General features: G+C 36.6%; 1 protein-coding gene across 1 annotated transcript; it reads left to right on the forward strand.

Annotated features, from left to right (window-relative positions):
- Nucleotides 1–16,770, forward strand: Smp_194240 (hypothetical protein; the record flags this gene model as incomplete). Its single annotated transcript, XM_018789408.1, has 3 exons — nucleotides 1–10; nucleotides 578–843; nucleotides 16,102–16,770. Coding segments are annotated over 3 exons (654 nt in total), but the record flags the coding sequence as incomplete, so codon positions are not given.
- Between the last annotated feature and the right edge of the window lie 3,221 nt (nucleotides 16,771–19,991).

Genomic DNA, 19,991 nt, shown 5'->3' on the forward strand with positions numbered 1-19,991 from the left:
ATGATATTTGGTTGACCATTTATATTTTTTAGCTGTTATCTTGTTACATTTAGGAGGGTTTAGTAATTTGCGTCTTTTTCCAGACTTCTGGAAAGCGTACGTACTTAGTCTTTCTTACAACTCCTTTGAATTAGTTTTCCCACTCTTCCTTAATGGCTTTTGGGATCGGATTTTTTGACTTCGTGATGAAAGGTTTTTTATCAGTCAAATGAATCAAGCTAAGAGGTAGGTTCATCGATGAAACCGGATGATGATCGTGTCATATTGTAAACTTTAAAGTTGGAAAATGTGGATTTTTCAAGATTCTAACTTATTAGTTAAATAGTATTCATTTCTTATAGGCAGCTAAATATGTTATGTTCGATTCTGTATAAAGTATTGAATATGTACCGGTAATAAGTTGTAAATCAGGACGAAACACTTGTCCAATGCTCCCTAGTTTTCTGTTACTGATTTCTAGTCATAAAATCTTTTCAAATCACCTCATTTACATTCATTTACAAATTATAAATCTATTTGTATATTTGAGTTTGTTGCTGATATTCAACTAATATGTATGCATATAAATTGTTTTAGTCATTATTTGCAGCATTTGGATGTTGTCGACGTGATAATATATATGATGACGATTATACACTGCTTGATAGAGAATTGATGAAATTCTATGTGAAACTTGATGTACTCACTGCTGCTCCATCTGTACTCATTTTAAAATCCGGTTTAAGAATTTGTTCTAATGGTGCTGCTAGGACAAATATACCAATAATACAAGATTATGCTTATTACGAAGTGAAACTACAAAATTATGGAGGGTCATGGGGAATCGGGTTGTGTACAGTAAATGTAAGTTGTTTATACAATATTTTGATACATATTTTCTTGATAAACACTTTAATTATAAAAACACCTGTACACAATATAATCCATTACATATTATTCATTTGTACTATCAATAAGCAATATATGACCTAGCACGTCTATTATTTTTGCTTTAAAATATCTCGTCTACGTAGCATTAAGATAAAATCATTGTTTCTACTCCTTTGAGAATAAACGATTTAGTTTATGGATGCGAACTGTATATCTCAAAGGTAAAAAAATATACGAGGGTTGTTCGTATTTCATCATAGGTGTCTTCAAATCATTGTTTTCTCATGTTTATGTGGCATAAACGCATCCACACTAACTAGCAAACGACCAGCTTGCTAGAGGTTAAGAGTAGTGTCTAATATCAGAAGTGGTTTTGTGGATATTATAGTAATTTTAATGGTTGAGATCATGAATCAATTGAAGCTAGACCACCATGGAAAACCTGGAAGCACTGGACAGCCGTTTCGTCCTGTTGTGGGGACTCCTTGGGAGTGCTTATAGCAACCATCCTACAATCAATTTCGATTATAGCCAATTTTGGTTAAGCCCTTTTTATAACTTACTTAACAGATATCGTTATTTGGATAGTAACAATTTGCATATATCTTTGCACTGTTATACCACTAGAGCACATGACGCTCTATCCGAAATGTTGACTACTTAAATATCACTCGATGACTCATACTCCTCACCCTTATGTGTATGCACGCAAATATTATTATCAGCCTTTGTTTTGCTTTGCTGTGCCCTTATTAAATCTGACTATAAATTGCCTATGTAATTGCTTGCTATTTGCCTCGTTCGTTTCCTCCGCTTGTTCGCCTGTTCATTCGCTCTCTCGCTTGCCGCTCTCTCACTCGCTCGTTCATATTCGCTCAGGTGTTGTTAGCTTTCTAACCTGAGTTATAAACTGTAGTTGCTGCTATCCTTCGTCTTCTGATTTTACGCGCCGTTAAGATTAGAATTATAACGGTTATCGAAGTAAACGATTAACGAATCGCGGCACTACAGAATTGGAGGCCTCGCCGAGCGAACACAAAACAATTTTCGACGAGATTATTTCATTTCGAAAATTCAACGTACTCTGTTTCTATTCGGATTATTATCTGGATTATAATCATAATTGTGGATTTATTATATCACAATTTTAATCGCACGTACATTATCTCATAAACATTATTGAACTTAACGATAATATTCATAATAAATAACGATTATTCACGAACAATTGATATATTGGTGCAATTCAGTAAGTCCGTTCTATGTTATAAATTGTATCATTTATTATTATCATTGTTTTCATCGGTCCATTTCTCCTAGTGACAATTACGTTATATTCGCATATTATTTAATTTTTTTTATTATCAATGTCTTTAAACAACGACACAATCGATCTTTCACAGTCACCATCCGTGGGAGTTATTAATGTTACTATTCCCTCTTTTAATGTTAATGATCCTCAACTCTGGTTTATTAGACTTGAAAATTACTTCGTAGCCAATCGTATTCTCTTACAGCGACATAAGTTCGGCTATGCAAGCTCACTACTTCTAGACGAAATAGCAGACAAGGTGCGAGAGGTCCTAACTAAGCCGGATGCGGTAAATCCGTACGACGTATTGAAACAGGCAGTAATAAAAGCTCTTTCATTAAACGACCGGCAAGCTGTCGAGCAATTGCTCAGTGAAGTGCAGATCGGAGATAGAACGCCTTCGCAATTAAAAACTTATATGAGCAACGTAATTGGAGACAGGAATGTTGATAAAAATATATTTTACCAGTTATGGTTACGACGACTCCCACCGAACGTGCAGCAGATCCTTGCTGTTGGAGATAGCGATGTAGACATAGACAACATCGCTAAAATAGCCGATAAGATTTACGAGAGAATGAGACACGCGACTCCACAAACGCTCAACTCCTCAGTAGACGAAAGAATCGAGGCGTTGCAAAAGGAAATTAATGTGCTATGCCACAAATTAACGAGCCTAAATCACAACGACAGGAAAAGAAGTTGATCGCGTAGCAGATCAAGAGATAGAAATCGATCATTCTCTAAGGGACTCCCAGATCCTGCTATGTGCTGGTACCATCAAACATTTGGGTACAAAGCTCGAAAATGCAGATCTCCATGCAAATTTAAACGATCGCACCGATTCTCAGTAACGACTACGGAAATCAACGCAGCTCCCAGGAGCAATCGTTTATTCTATGTTCAGGACAGAGTAACAGGCGCGCAATTTTTAGTAGACACGGGAGCAGAGATAAGCGTCGTCCCCCCATTGAGCAACGAAAAACAAAATATCGATACTGCGCTAACTCTTAAAGCAGCGAATAGATCCGACATAAAGACATATGGCAAGCGAAAACTAACCTTGAATTTCGGCCGTAATATTTCACTTCGCTGGGAATTTGTGATCGCTGATGTGTCCGTACCCATAATTGGTATCGATTTCTTACAGAATTTTGACCTATTAGTAGATTCTCGACGAAACCAACTAGTGAATGGAGAACGCTCAGTAGTCATAAGAGGAGTGACCACCGATCATGTATCTATGAATTTAGTAGTGTCGAAAGATAAGAACGAGCAATATAAGTCACTTCTAAATAAGTTCGCCGATTTGACGAGGGCGTCGTACGACAACAGAGATCTTAAACATACAGTACAGCACCACATCGTCACGAAAGGTCCACCGACTAGAGTAAGAGCGCGAAGGTTGAACCCAAAAAGGTTAAACATTGCGAAACGAGAATTCGAAAAACTAATGAAACTTGGTATCATAAGGCCATCTAATAGTCCCTGGGCATCTCCGTTACATATGGTTCCCAAAAAGAATGGAGAAATCAGACCATGTGGAGATTATAGAGCCCTTAACAAGCAAACGATAGCAGATAGATACCCAGTGCCACATATCCACGACATCACTACCGAAATGGAAGGTGCCACGATCTTTTCGAAAATTGATCTTGTTCGGGCGTACTACCACATTCCAGTGGCCCCAGAAGATATACCGAAAACGGCTGTAATCACTCCACTTGGTTTATTTGAGTTTTTGCGAATGCCATTTGGACTAACTAATGCAGCTCAAACTTTTCAGCGATTTATTGATCAGGTTGTTAGAGGTTTGACAGGGGTATACGCATATATCGATGATATATTAGTAGCTAGCGCTACTGTGGAAGAACATCTACAACATCTACGACAGTTATTCACGAGACTCCAAGAACATGGTGTCACTATTAACGTGGAGAAATGTGAATTTGGAAAGAAATCATTGCAATTCCTAGGTCATATGATAAATTCTCGAGGTATCATGCCAGTTCCAGCAGAAGTTGCTGCTATTCGTAATTATCCGTTGCCCGAGTCACAAAAAAAGTTACGACGATTCTTGGGACTAATAAACTATTATAGGCGATTTATTCCAAACTGCGCAGCAATACTACAGCCATTAACGGACGCTTTGCGAGGAAATACCCGAAAATTCCGTCTATCGACAGAGGCCATACAGGCTTTTGAGAACGCTAAGCGAGCACTACATGAGAAAATGATATTAGTACGACGAAAAAGCGAAGCGCCACTAGCCGTCACGACAGACGCATCGAACATAGCAGTGGGAGCCGTACTGCAGCAGTTAGTAAACGGTACATGGGAACCAATTTCGTTTTTCTCGAAAAGATTAAATCCTACCCAAACGAGATACAGTACGTTCGGAAGAGAACTATTAGCGATTTACTTGGCAATTAAGCATTTCCGACATATGATAGAGGGTACCATTTTCACAGTGTATACAGACCATAAACCCCTCACGAAAGCATTAAACGCCAAGCAGGATAACTATTCACCGAGGGAAATTCGACAATTAGAATTTATTTCCCAATTTACATCTAGCATACAGTATATTGAAGGTAATAGTAACGAAGTGGCAGATGCGTTGTCCAGAACAACGATAAACGCGATTATTACAAATGGAATTGATTATCACGGTCTCGCGAAGTTACAAGAGACAGACATCGAACTAAACAAGCTAAGATTCGATAACACGACGTCATTATCATTCGAAGATGTCCAGTTCGGCAACGCGAAAGTAATATGTGACGATTCGAGCCTATACACATCGATATCGTGGGACCACTGCCAGTTTCTAACGCGTACAACCATATTTTTACATGCATCGATAGATTTACCCGATGGCCTGTAGCGGTGCTAAGATTCGATAACACGACGTCATTATCATTCGAAGATGTTCAGTTCGGCAACGCGAAAGTAATATGTGACCTGTAGCGGTGCCAATAAAAGATACCTCAGCCGAATCCGTAGCCAAAGCCCTTATCGAAAATTGGATTTCTTACTATGGTATACCGGCAATTATCACGACCGATAGAGGAGCTCAATTTGAAAGTCGACTCTTCCAGCAGCTTACAGAACTCCTCGGAATTAAACGTATACGAACGACATCCTACCATCCAATGGCAAACGGAATGATTGAACGCCTACATAGGCAGTCGAAAGCGTCCCTTACATCTGTCATTGTCAATAACGATTGGGCTAATAAGCTTCCTTTAGTCATGTTAGGTTTAAGAACAATAATTAAACAGGATATGGGATGTTGTCCAGCCGAGTTGGTATATGGAACTACTTTACGTTTACCTGGAGAATTTTTCGCTTCAGGTAAAAGTGTTCCGACTGATATAGCCAACTACGTGCAACGCCTGAAGAAACACATGAACGATCTAAAAATAGCACTTCCCAGATTACAACAACGACGAGTATTCATACCTCAGCAACTACATAATAGTACGCACGTATTCATCAGAAGAGACAATATACAACCACCAGCCGAACTATGAAGGTCCATTTAAAGTGATTACGACGACAGATAAGACAGTTACGATAGAAAAAGCTGGGAAGACAGACGTAATCAGCATCGATCGAGTGAAACCAGCTTTCATTGATAGCGATTTTCAATCGACAGGTACAAACCCCTCGAAGACGATCACACCGACGAAACACGAGTCTCAAGAATCAACGACGCTAACGCACCAAAAAGAAGAGACTCCGATAACGACAAGATCTGGTCGCAGAGTAAGATGGCCGCAACGCTATGTCGCTACAATCTTTTACTGATAATTTTCTGCTACTTTGAATATTAATTATAATTCTTGCTCTTCATTGTATACATATGGATTATTAAGTTCATGTTATACGCTATTAAACTCGGCACAGCTTATGTACACCCTTACGCTTATACGTGTAATTTTTTTTCGAAGCGATACCATATCCCTTCTATTTCTTACCGCTATTTTGTATAGCCTAACGGACGGGCACGAACTAAATACACATTAACTTCATTCTAATTTTGTACAAGCCCATATCTTCAAATGATTGTAAATACGCTATTCAATTTACTGTACTTTATGCAAACACAGACATTTTTTCATATATCTTTGTTTGCAGGGGGGAGTTTGTTGGGGATGTCAAATCCCCAGAACTTACTTGATAAGTGGCTCAATTTTGTAATTTTATTTTGGAAATTTGGATTTAGCTGTTTTCGCGCCAAACGCGCTCTTTTTACCTTCACATCATATTTCCCACTTGTAACCATCTTAAACGCTATTGGTCCATTGTTTTTTTGTGTGTGCTATTTATTAACGATGCCCAAGGACAATTTGTTGCTGTATAAATACGCTTGACTTTTTCCCTTATTTGATTGCTGTGCTTCTGGCTGCTACGGAGTATGACTTCCGCGCTCCAACTTGGACTTCTTACTCTGGTTAGCTGGGTCGCGTCAGAATAGCTAGTTATCGGTCTCTGGTCACGTGTCTTTGTTCCGTTCGCTACTAGTGAATTCGTAACGCTTCAGACTTATCAGAGTTATATAGCAACCATCCTACAATCAATTTCGATTATAGCCAATTTTGGTTAAGCCCTTTTTATAACTTACTTAACAGATATCGTTATTTGGATAGTAACAATTTGCATATATCTTTGCGCTGTTATACCACTAGAGCACATGACGCTCTATCCGAAATGTTGACTACTTAAATATCACTCGATGACTCATACTCCTCACCCTTATGTGTATGCACGCAAATATTATTATCAGCCTTTGTTTTGCTTTGCTGTGCCCTTATTAAATCTGACTATAAATTGCCTATGTAATTGCTTGCTATTTGCCTCGTTCGTTTCCTCCGCTTGTTCGCCTGTTCATTCGCTCTCTCGCTTGCCGCTCTCTCACTCGCTCGTTCATATTCGCTCAGGTGTTGTTAGCTTTCTAACCTGAGTTATAAACTGTAGTTGCTGCTATCCTTCGTCTTCTGATTTTACGCGCCGTTAAGATTAGAATTATAACGGTTATCGAAGTAAACGATTAACGAATCGCGGCAATACATGCTCATACTGAGTTAGAATCGCGCGAGGCAGGATCGTGGATGTGTACTGCTGAGGATTCCCACAAAAGGACGAAACGGCCAACCAGTGCTTCCAGGTCTTCCATGGTGGTCTAGCCTCAATGGATTCATGATCGCAACTATTAAAAGTAATGTCCAAATTGGATGAGTCTTTGAAGTTGTTATTTGTTAGTCCAGACCGTGTGGATGTTTATTGTTTTGTGTCCATGGAATAACTGTAGTTAAATTAAATCTTAGTGGGGCAGACAGTTTTACTCCTTATGATTATCCGTTATATTCTGTTAGCGGGACATAGATTGGATTAAAGCATGTTCCATGCACGATTGTGTTGGTGCGCGCTGATTGGCTAATTCTTATCCAATCAGTGCTAGTCGATACTTGGAGAATACTCTAGAATCTTCTTATGTAAAACTATAAATATACTAACGTATTTGTTATTGCGCTTCTTGCTTCCATCTACCCTTGTTATTCGGAATATAATTTCTTTCCTGTTCAACCGTGTTCTGATTTGAGGACTTGTCGAGTGAATTGATGTCCAAGAATACTAGGCAATAGGAATAGCTGGGTCGTAAAAAGAAAAAGTAATAACATATTCTATACTTTTCATTTTCTGATATCATTTTTCACATTTTGTTGTTGCTTCTAACATTTCCCTCATCTTATTTTTTCCTGGTTATTGTATTTTACTGTGCTAATGTGAAGTGTAGAAACTTGGATTGTTACACATTTTAGCCAGATTCTTCCTTATTCATAACTATCTGTCTGACAAACACGTTAAAAATGTCAGAGAACAAAAGAAAACAGTTGCATAATTAAATGCGAATCATACACGAATAGTCATTGTATTTTATCTAAAAAGAAGCTATACTAGCAAATCACTTACGTTATTTGACTGTTAACTTGGCTGTGATATTATTTCAATATTTTGAACGTAAGCCTCATTTGTTGTATATCTGGAATCAAGACTTGCATGCTCGAAAATAAGTCGTCGGAAAATCACAAATATTTTATTCTGTTCATATTTACTACTAAAGCTTGCTTTCAATCATATGTGAATTAGTGCCCTCTTAAAACGATGCCACTGATATATTCAAGCTAATATACATCCTTTGTTGTTAACTTACCATTTATATAGTCATATACTTAGCTTCCAGATACACTTTAGATATGAGGAATGGTGATACTATCTGATTGCTCGAACAGAAGTAGGTGTAGCATGGTTCGAAGCTGAGACACAGTTACTGGAATTCAACGCCTTAACTACTAGGGTTCCGCTTTACCTATCCTTTACAGAAAGGGACGAAGTATTTTAATTTATTATAAGATAAGAAATGCGATGTTATCGTACTTTTAGTGTTAATTACATTCTATGTTTACAATGAGTCTAATAAAAACTGAAAAATCTGATTTATTTGATGAGTGGGAAGACCCACCAAGATTAGTACAATACTTCCTGCAGAAGTTACTCAAACATTAACACACGGAATTAAACACATGAATCCTTTTTTCATTCTATCGTACCAACTATCTGATGACGTCTACGACATAGTTTTGTAACTAGAAAAATTAGAACATGTTTTTTTTTTCAACATTAGCAAGAGAGTGAACAAGTCCTCAATAAACATCGGTTTTCTATCACCCTACTGAATATTTCATGTCAGTAGTCCCTACTTAAATATCCTCGTGACGTTTAGGCGGTCAGCTGGTACTTTATCGTCCATCCTGTATAATTCTCTTTTTCTTAATTGTTGTACGATAGCCACTAATCTTTGTTTCTCCCATTTGGTTTCTGCAAAAATAAGAATTAACATTCGAAAGACCACTAGAGGCTGAAATGAATTTTTATGTTGCAATTGTTTACGTTTCGGAATTTTATGTCTATTTAGTTTATTGGGCTAACAATCGATAAGTGTATTTGACTATTTGGAACATGGTATTTTACTTTGTATATTGTCATTGCGAAGGTAGGTGTCTGTGTCATATCCTAGCGAAGACATAAGTACGGGTAATTTCCGGGACCTATTAATGGACGATTATTCTATATATATTCTTATTGTTTAACTATTGAGTAACGAGATTGTGTATATCTATATTCATCTTATTATAAGCTTCATTTTGACCGATGAATTATTATCATACGACTTACTGTTCCTAAATTATATTCAGTTTATTGATTATTGTATCTCACGTTCACAGTCACATTTGGCTTGATAATGTACATATATTATTTTCTATTTTATGGTGTGATGCCGTCCGTCTGTCTAGTATATAAACAGAGTATGCTTGAAATAAATGATTCGCATAGCAGAAGCTGCAATTGGTGTTTTTGGACTCAATGGGAGGGGCTAGCCGGACAAAGGACCAGTAAGGACGCTAGACTACTCATACTGGTCACACGTCATTGATTTGTCACAGTGTTAAGATCGGAAAAGTCGTATTTCGATTGGTGGATAATTCACGTGATAAAAGCCGTACATAAAAATCAATAACGAATTAGCATACATTCTTATGTATTTTTTATAAAGTCATAACAGTTTGAACACAGTCATTATATGTGAAAAAATTATATTTGAAATAGTCTCAGTGATTGAAATTTAAATCATTCCGACATTTCGTCCAGCTAACTTGTCTGGACTTCTTCAGGGGAATAATCAAAATCATCAAAGAAATATAGTGTTTTTTAACAATCATATCAAAATCTATACTACTTTAATCCAATCACATTTGGATGTCGAATTTTTGTAAACAGGATAATATGAGTCAGTTGAATGAGAATCGAATGAAAAATTCAACGGTGTGAAATAAAAGGAGACTGGATGAATTATGTGTGTGTATTCATGTGTAAGATGTTTGCTAATAAATGATATTCAGTGTTGATATGTTTCTATGTGAAGTAAAAATAAGAATAAAAGTGCAAATTGGATTAAAGTAGTATAGATTTTGATATGATTGTTAAAAAACACTATATTTCTTTGATGATTTTGATTATTCCCCTGAAGAAGTCCAGACAAGTTAGCTGGACGAAATGTCGGAATGATTTAAATTTCAATCACTGAGACTATTTCAAATATAATTTTTTCACATATAATGACTTCTCTATACTCGGCGCCCAATTATTGTCGAACTATCCGTTCTAACCTTGACGAATATTCGTATAAAGTTTGAACACAGTATGCTTAACAATTAGATGTCTGCGATATAGTTAATACTAATAACCCTATCAGTGAGATTTGTGTAATTTGTTTGAAATTAAATATATAGTTCAGTGAACTAAAATCTACTTTAAATTTTTTAAAAAAACATCTCACTAAAATTAAATTTAGATGTAGAAATTTGTAGTAAGTGAATAAAAACTTATGTCCTCTCGGTTTTCAGTTCAGTATCTTACTGAAATTTTGCTGTTAAATAAATATTCGGTCACACAGCAGAACTACAACGCCTTTCTAAACGTATCATATGCAATCGTGTATGAATCTGATGGAAAACTTGTATTAGATTGTTGAGATTTGAGAAGTTTATGGTTTGAGACTATAACATATGTCACTAAACATTGGGAGCAGTTGCATATATTTTTCAAAATTACAGGTGTATGGTGTTCAACATTTGGGTAGATGGTACCCGTAAACGTTTTAACTTCGACTTACTGTATAAACAACTGAAATTATGTACAAAATGAGAAGTAACCTATTAAAGACATCTTTCGACCGACGAAACTCTTGTTGGTTTTGAAAACCACTTTTCCTGTTCTCTCATTTGAAGTTAAGAATCCTAATATTTTCACTTTAAACAGTTCATTATTTAAAATATTACTGTTTGTTCTCAAATTTGGCAAAAACGAAATCTAATATTCTGGAGTCTCAAATTATAGACAGGTTTTGATCAAGTGCTTTAGAGGGAAATAAGTTTTGTAATCTCACTGACAAATACTGTTTGGTGAAAAAAATTAGCAAAATGGCTTTAAAAAATTTTTATGTGATTTCAGGATGCTGAAAAATCATAAATTATTGAAAGTTATACGTTCTGAACCCTGGTGTTCAACTCAAGAGTTAAGAAATATCATGCTTGTTAAAAAGCTTAATGGTCCTGTGCTTGAATGAGTACAAGATCATATGTTATCTTTTCTAAAGAGTCTCAAACTGGCACGAAACCATTGTTTTCAGTAGTTCTCCAGCTGATGTCAGTTTGTGATAAGAACCGATCCCAATTCCGAAGGAATTTCCTTTCCTGTGATATCATTCAAATAAGTTGTGGAAATGTATCAAAACTATTGCACAGATTTAGAGTAAGTGTTGATAAATAGATTGGTTCCTATATTGTTATTTAGAATAACATATATAGGCGAACAATGTTGTTTTCGATTAGATACTCATCAGGCTTTACTCTAATATACAGTAATATTTATATGCATATACGAAATTATTAAACCAATCAAGGCAGTTTATGAGCCAATGATAACGGTGGAATAGATTACATTACTAAACATAATAAGTAAAAAGTACAAATTGGTAATGTGATGAAAGGTGTACTCGGCCCTAGATTTTGTGACTATGGAAATAAAATAAATCAACTTGATACAGATGTGCAATTTGAAAATTTATTTACACAAACAACAGATTTGGTCCCTACTTCTCTCGATGAACTTACTAGGTTTAAGACCACATTGGTGGACATCTGCCAACAATACAAAAATAGTAAATATATACTGTGAAAACTCCACTTACCAAGCAGCATCGAGATGCCTCACATATGCTTAAAAAGAAAAACGCTCTAATAATAAGCAAGCCGGACAAAGGAGGGGGGCTAGTTCTAATGGACAAAGCCGATTACATCGAAAAAATGAACCTGATTTTGAATGACACGATTAAATTTCAAAAACTCAACGACGTGAAAGACAAATACGAAAACAGAGAAACTGCTGACTAATTTACTTAAGGAATTTAAAAATAAAGGAATACTTACTCCAACTATATACGATTGACTTAAACCCAATGGATCGAACACACCGCGACTCCATGGTTTACCCGAAGTTCACAAGACAGGTCTTCCTCTTCGTCCAGTTTTAGATATGCATAATTCACCTTACCATAAAACTGCAAAGCGGCTAGCTCGAGTCCCAGATCCTTTACACAAACTAATCGTCAATAGAAGCGTGAAGGACGTTTTCGATTTCATTTCGAAATCTGGACATATGAACTTAAATGGGAAACAGATGATATTTCTAGATATCGCTTCCCTGTTCACCAATGTATTATTGACTGTGACTATTGACTTTGTGTGCCAACAATTACTTGAAAACAAGTCAATATTGAAATTTCCGAGGTTAGTCTTAGAGATTTACTTCTAAAATGTACAATGAATGTCCATTTTATCTTTAATAACACATATTATATACAAATTGATTGTATGGCGATGGGTTCACCCCTAGGTCCTATCCTTGCTGATTTTTTTTGCGAAACTAGAAAATGGACCTCTCAAAGATGTTATCGATAAGCTTGACTTCTATTGTCGATCAGGACATTGCAAAAGAAGAACTATTTCACAATAAACACCTAGCCATTACATTCATATGTGAAGAGGAACTAGATAATAAACTACATTTCTTTGACATTTTATTAAACAGAAAGGCAAACGGTTCTATCAGCAGAATTGTGTATAGGAAACGTTCTTCATCAAGTCAGTACACACATTTCTTAACCTTTGTACCCCTTCACTATAAGAGAAACTTTGTCAAATGTCTGGCAAATAGAGCTAGGAAGATATGCTCGGTCGATACCTGTTCCTTTTAGAAGTTTGGTTCGTTGCACCAGAGTCTCAGTTTGAGATCCGCCGCATTAAGAACCAGCCGCAAAAGTACGCCTACGCTCTGGAAACCTTACCTGGGGATCATATAGCCACTGTCCGTGAAGTTGTCTTCAATTCTAATATACTTGACGTCTACGATCGTCTCAAGGAGGCGATTCTCAGACATTCCCTCCCATCGAGGGATGAACGGTCGAGGACATTATTAGCACGTCACCCCCGGGTGATGCTAAACCGAGCCACCACCTCACGTGCCTGCAGTCTTTAGCAGGACCCACGACAGCTGATTCCGAAATAGTTAAGGAATTGTGACTCAAATCTTTACCAATACATATACAGCCTACGATCACGGCCCTGTTCGAGGACACACCACTTATCCAGGTTGCCCTCGTAGCAGACAAATATTAGCGACGACTAGCACTAGGGATAACTATTGAGTTGCCTCAACGTCACATTCGAATGTAGGTCTTGATGCTAGTCGCTTTCCAGCTCAAGGGGATCGGGATTGCTGTATACATAGCTGTCTCAAGTTTCGAGACCATTCCATCACCCCGCGTACCTCGAGCCATGTCGCGGTCACGTAAAGCTGTAACTACTTGCCCTAAGCGGGCACCCTCCAAGCCATATGAAATTCGTAACACCCTTATCTCTCCCTTGGCCTTAATAAATGATTTTATTTTCAGTACTCTTACCTTTATTTTCCTTCACTCCCTCCTACCATTTCTTTTTCCTCTAATATACGTTTCGCGGTCCAATTATCTGAACATTTCTTATTACGTAATCCTATAATTTTTATGAATGTTGTTGCAGTGTCTGTATTTTTCTAATCATTGACCTGTTTCCTATTATGTAACATTGATTCCAGCCTTTATTATTATCACAGCTAGTACACCTGTCATCACACTACCGATTTGTACTTTTTACTTTATTATGTTTAGTAATGTAATCATAAACTGCCTTGATTGGTTTAATAATTTCGTATATGCATATAAATATTACTGTATATTAGAGTAAAGCCTGATGAGGATCTAATCGAAAACAACATTGTTCGCCTATATATGTTGTTCTAAAACAGATCGGTGTTAAAAAATTGTTCTAGAGTTTTAAATTTAAGATTCTGTACCAGTTGTTTAAACACTCGATCTTTAGTTATTAATTCATTGCTCATAAATCTATCACCCTTAATTGTCTGTGGATAATGCCTGCAAACTATATTTAATAAATGTCGAATTAGGTGGAACACAAGAACTTTTACTTGTTTCTTTCTCCTCTTACACATTTCATTTTTGAAATGTCCATGTTTAACTGGGGCTCTTTTACATAAGGACACCTAGTTATAGTACTTTCCATAACACTATTACAATAACATTGTTTATAACGAACTTAAATGAAGTAGATCACACACCTTTGTTTTAGTATAGTAGCCACAATTAATTAGGCAGTTATGATAAAATGGTTTGAATTATTTTTTCTGGTTAGCGTTTTTTAACCAGTTAGTTTTTCTACGGGATGGGGTCGCTAACCCCATGCCCAACCCTCCTCCTTTACCCGGGCTTGGGACCGGCAGTAACTCTAGAAGAGCTACAGGCGGAGTTTGGCCTCAACATACACAAAGGAAAAAGCAAGATTCTCAACAACACGGAGAACACCAACGCAATCACACTTGATGGCAAACTTCTGGAAGAGGTGGAAACATTCACGTATCTGGGAAGCATCGTTGATAAACAAGGAGGATCGGATGCAGATGTAAAGGCGAGGATTGGCAAAGCAAGGGCAGCATTTCTACAATTGAAGAACATATGGAACTCAAAACAACTATCAACTAACTTCAAAGTGAGAATCTTCAATACGAACGTCAAGACAGTCCTACTGTACGGAGCTGAAACGTGGAGAACCACTACATCCATCGTCAAGAAGGTACAAGTATTTATAAACAGTTGTTTACGCAAAATACTCAACATTCATTGGCCGGACACTATCAGCAACAGCGTTTTATGGGAGAGGACAAATCAACTTCCATCTGAAGAGGAAATTAGGAAAAGACGTTGGAAGTGGATCGGACATACATTAAGGAAATCACCAAACTACATCAAGAGGCAAACGCTAACTTGGAATCCGGAAGGGAAGTGGAAAAGTAGAAGACCAAAGAACACATTACGTCGGGAAATAGAAGCAGATATGAAAAGGATTGCCCAGGACAGAGTTGGATGGAGAATGCTAATGTGAGGCCTATGCTCCTCCACAAGGTGTAACAGGCGTAAGTTGTGATAAAATGGATATAAGGATTAGAACTTTGATGTATGCCATACAAACTTCTGTCTGTTCAGAAGGTTATACTCACTACAACAATCATACTTTACAGTAAATCAATCCCGAAATAATGGAGATTTGTAGTTCAGGGGGATGATTTTGTTGAAACCGCGTTCTCAACTATGATGGTTTATTCGTGAGGTTTTCATTGTCTTTCTAGAAAAGTCATTAATAGCTATGAGGCCAAGAATCAAGCCGAAGATGATCAAAATTGATGCTCAAACAATGACAGAACAAGTGAGAACAATCAATCAAGTTCAAGGTCGTCAGATCAAGTCACTAGTGACCTACAGAGAAATTCTCATGGCTCAATTCAACTTTAAGTTTGTGCTAACAATGTTATCTAGAAAGACAATGAAGGGTTCACTATTAAACAACACAGGTCAGAGAAGACAATCTTACCATTTTTTTACTTCAATTTATTACCATAGAGAACGTTGTAATGGATAGCGGTTTATAAGTATATTCTAGCTAAATGAATCGGTTTCTTGATGAATAATTTTAACACTCAGTCTTGTAAAGTTTGATGCACAGGATTTATGTAAATGTTTCAATTAGTCGTAATCTTCTTAAAAGTTACTCATGCCAACCTCATAAATCTTTCTTTTTTGAAGTCAGTAACTTCTATTGTCTCAGTTGTTATGTGCAATTAGTAAATGTCGATTTACTTCCTTAATTTGAATTCTTCATCGAATTATTTATTTCTAAAATTAGACTCTATTGGATTCTATCCAGTCGCTTACTAATGATTCATCATGTTGGATACTTAGAAACGATATGAAAATATGGAGTCGTGGTCATGTGATTGGTCAGTTGAAACAATCTGTTGAAGAGGGTGATGTAATTGGAGTGATCTATGATAAAGGGAAATTGAGATTTACAATCAATGGAGATACTGCTCATGTGTATTCAGAGCAAACAGAACAAATCCCACTATTTATTGACAGCACTGGTGAAGTTCTGTATCCTGTATTAGGTGTGGAAGATGGTACAGTGTTGGATGTGGCTTTTACGGCGAACTCATTTAATTACCTACCATTATCGGTTGAAGGATTCGGTGAGATAAAATTCCAGAAAGAAGTTACTTTTTAGATAAACTTTATTATTATTATCATTCCGTTCTGTCTATCTGTCATTTTATAAAAGAGCGCCACTGATTTATAGAGTACATATCATTCACATCAGGGGTATTCGGTTAGTTTTATGATTCCAAAATTTTTATATGGTGCTTATATGTAGTTAAGTTAAACTAATGTTTTTACGTATTATTTAGCCGACAACTAAACATACTGTGATCGTTTTTCCCGAAAGAATCACGTCAAAAAGATATTTGGTTTCACAAGGTTTTATCTTTCTTTCTGTATTTCCTATGTATTTTATTTTTATTGAGACTTGGTAAAACTTGAGTGTAATTGAGTTTATTTCTGGATGAGTATACTATTGTAATTTTCATTGAATTTCCTGCGTACTAATGTCCCGTGTGTGAAAATAAAATTTTATCATGGATTAAAATCCGTCAGTTAGTCATTTACAACTTCCAGAGCTATTCACAATCTCTACCGTACACAAGACTGGGTTTTATAATGGGGATTCCATCATCTAACCAGTGTTTTGTAAACTCAGAGGATCTATGACGATCATCTATTTTCGTCTGTATGTGTAGCTATCACTCAGAGGCTTGTACCTTCAAAAAAATTAATTTATTCGTGGAAAAAGTATTGATATGAATGTTCTTCAATTGTATAATTAAGCTGACATCTGAAAGTAAATATTTTATTGTTGTTACTATAAATCCTTAGTTGATTCGATTTCGTGTCAAATGCTTACTGTTGTTATCGGCTAATTAAAAGGTTTTGAAACCTATCTCGTCAAAAAGTAGTTAACACCTGGTCAGAATTCCCAAGTAAACGCTTCTCATAGAAGGTACATAATTTTATCTGTAATAACTTGCGTCAATGACATAGTTCATTAAGAGGATAGTTCTCAATATTGTTTCATTAAATCAATGAGGATTGTTTCACATTTAGTTTGTGTTTGAAGTTAGGTTCGGAACTTGATTTTCAGTGGTTCTGTAGAGGATATCAGTTATTTTACTCCATTTGGTTTCTCTAGTCAACATCATATTTTGAGACAAGTGATAGCTGATATGACATATCTCAACTACCTTAGTAGAAATTTTACAACCCTATTCACTAACTCGTTTGCTTCACTTATCTTAATCGATGCTTCTAATACAAAACTGATGAAATAGATTTCTATTTTCATTGACCATGTCTAGTAGCCATCTAATAAAACACAACACATTATGTTGTAAATTGCTCTCATCATCATTCCAAGCACTGATGTTTAATAAGTTTTTAGTGGACTTCTTACATACACGTTGTTAGTTCATTAGTTACTAAGAAACAAAATCAGACCAATAACCAGTACATCAAGTCAATTCAAATCGTGAAATCAAGCATTGATGAAGACTAGTTTTAAATTGCTGTTTCGAAGTTAGCGACTGACAAACCCATGCTATTTTCAGACTTTCATTCAAGATATCGAATTTGTTTGATAAGTTTTGGTCACTTTCCAGAGACTACTTAAACAGTAAACCAAAATAAGCAAGACCGGGGAATATTGTGTGAGTATATATCTTAAAGTTGAATATAAATAATGTCGCTGAAGATTACTTTTCGTGTTTGATTCAAAAGCATCTCAAACATCCGGATATTGAAGCTTAATCTTTTGTAGGGCAACATACTTAGTTTTCGTCTTAAAATCACCTTCGATATCAAGACGTATAGCCCCATGAAGTCAAAGTCCAGCGTTATATTTGAGAATATGTCGTAAATAGAGCGGAAGTAAACAGATTTATTAGAATAAGATTTAGAGTAGAAGTTAGAAACGAGTAATACAGTATGTCCATCTGCTCATGGTTACAATGATGGCCAGGATGGGTTTCTTTGCTGCCGGTATTTTGTTTATGCTTGATAGTTGATACCTTTCCGAGGTATCTGATATAAAATCTCCACATCTAAAAATACATTCAATTAGGATATCAAAAATAAGACTATTTTTTAGAAAAACTGACTTCTATGCTGTCACTCTTTTCACAAGGTCTTATTACTGAGAAATAGTAAGTTTCGGTTATTCCTAGGATATTGAGTTGGTAGACGTATAGCCGATTATCATCGCTCTGAGAAAAGATAATCGGCACTATATTATGACTCACCTAGTGGTGTTTCGATAACCATACATAAAAAATAAAGCACTCAAACTAAAACAACACACTTTTTTTAAAATTCTAAGTGACCTTTTTGGGCGATATGACGTAGGCGAACTGGTACTATGGTGCTAAATGAAAGCCTTACTACATCAAAATGTTTAACATATTTCATTCTGTTTTTAAGGTGAAGATTAGTTGGAAAATTGTTTCGCACAAGTCAAGGACAATAAATTCAGTCTATGATTGTGTGAAATCAGTCAGTCAGTCAGCTACAACGTAGGACCAGGCACATATATGCATCGGTCCGAGTTGCCACACCTCGTTAGCACAACAAGATGAACACCGGATTCATAGAAATAGTTAATTTAGTGGTGGTAGTATGTAAAAGATAGGTTGTATATAAGGATATAGTATAGGAAGGAAAAAAGTTATGAAGCAATTTTAATTTTAAGGTTTAAGGGGAGATAAAGAGTGTATACACCTACGCCATTGTGATCGATTCTGAGCCATGTCACCCAGAGTCTCCAACCATTGGTTACGATAGTCACGTGGACCCCAACCAGGTAGTCTGCATCTGCCAACATGGCTCAGACTAGAAGTTAGTGACTTCAAGCACTTATGTCACGTTTTGGTTTGGTCGCCCCTAACTCTCTTCCAACCATCCCCTACACTAGTGAGCATAGCACGTCGTGGTAATCGGTGTTCAGGCATACGTAACACGTGGCCCAACCATCTCAGTCGATGAAGATTCATGACCTCATCAACTGATTTACCATCATTTCCTAATACCCTGTGTCTAACCTCACTGTTACTTACTCGGTGATCCCATCAGATGCGAGCAATATTTCTAAGGGATCTGTGGTCAAATACTAGTAACTTACGAGTATCTTCTACTCTTAATGGCCACGTTTCGTATCCGTAAAGTAGAACAGAGCGAACTGCTGCGCAGTATACTCGTCCCTTAATTGATAGACGGATATCTCGTCTTCGCCATAGGTGACGTAAGTTGGCAAAAGCCAAACGAGCTTTTTGAATCCGTGCAGAGATTTCGTCAGACACCAACCCATTAGGGCTGATCAGACTTCCAAGATAAGTGAAGTTGTCGACGCGTTCGACTACTTCACTCCCTATCCTTAGTTCAGGTGTTGACGCAGGCCAGTCCTGGAGTAACAATTTACATTTGGATGGAGAGAAACGCATCCCAAACATCCTGGTATTATTACTCAGTTCTAACAGAAGACTCTGCATTTTGTCAGCGTCTTCACCAAACAGGACTATGTCATCTGCGTATTCTAAGTCGATAAGTGAACCTCCTGGTAGAAGATCAATTCCTGAAAATTCAGTCGACGAGAGTGTTATTTCCAGCAAACTGATCTATAATGAAGTTAAACAA

This window comes from Schistosoma mansoni (genome assembly GCF_000237925.1).
Source record: "Schistosoma mansoni, WGS project CABG00000000 data, supercontig 0136, strain Puerto Rico, whole genome shotgun sequence".
NCBI classification, from domain to species: domain Eukaryota; kingdom Metazoa; phylum Platyhelminthes; class Trematoda; order Strigeidida; family Schistosomatidae; genus Schistosoma; species Schistosoma mansoni.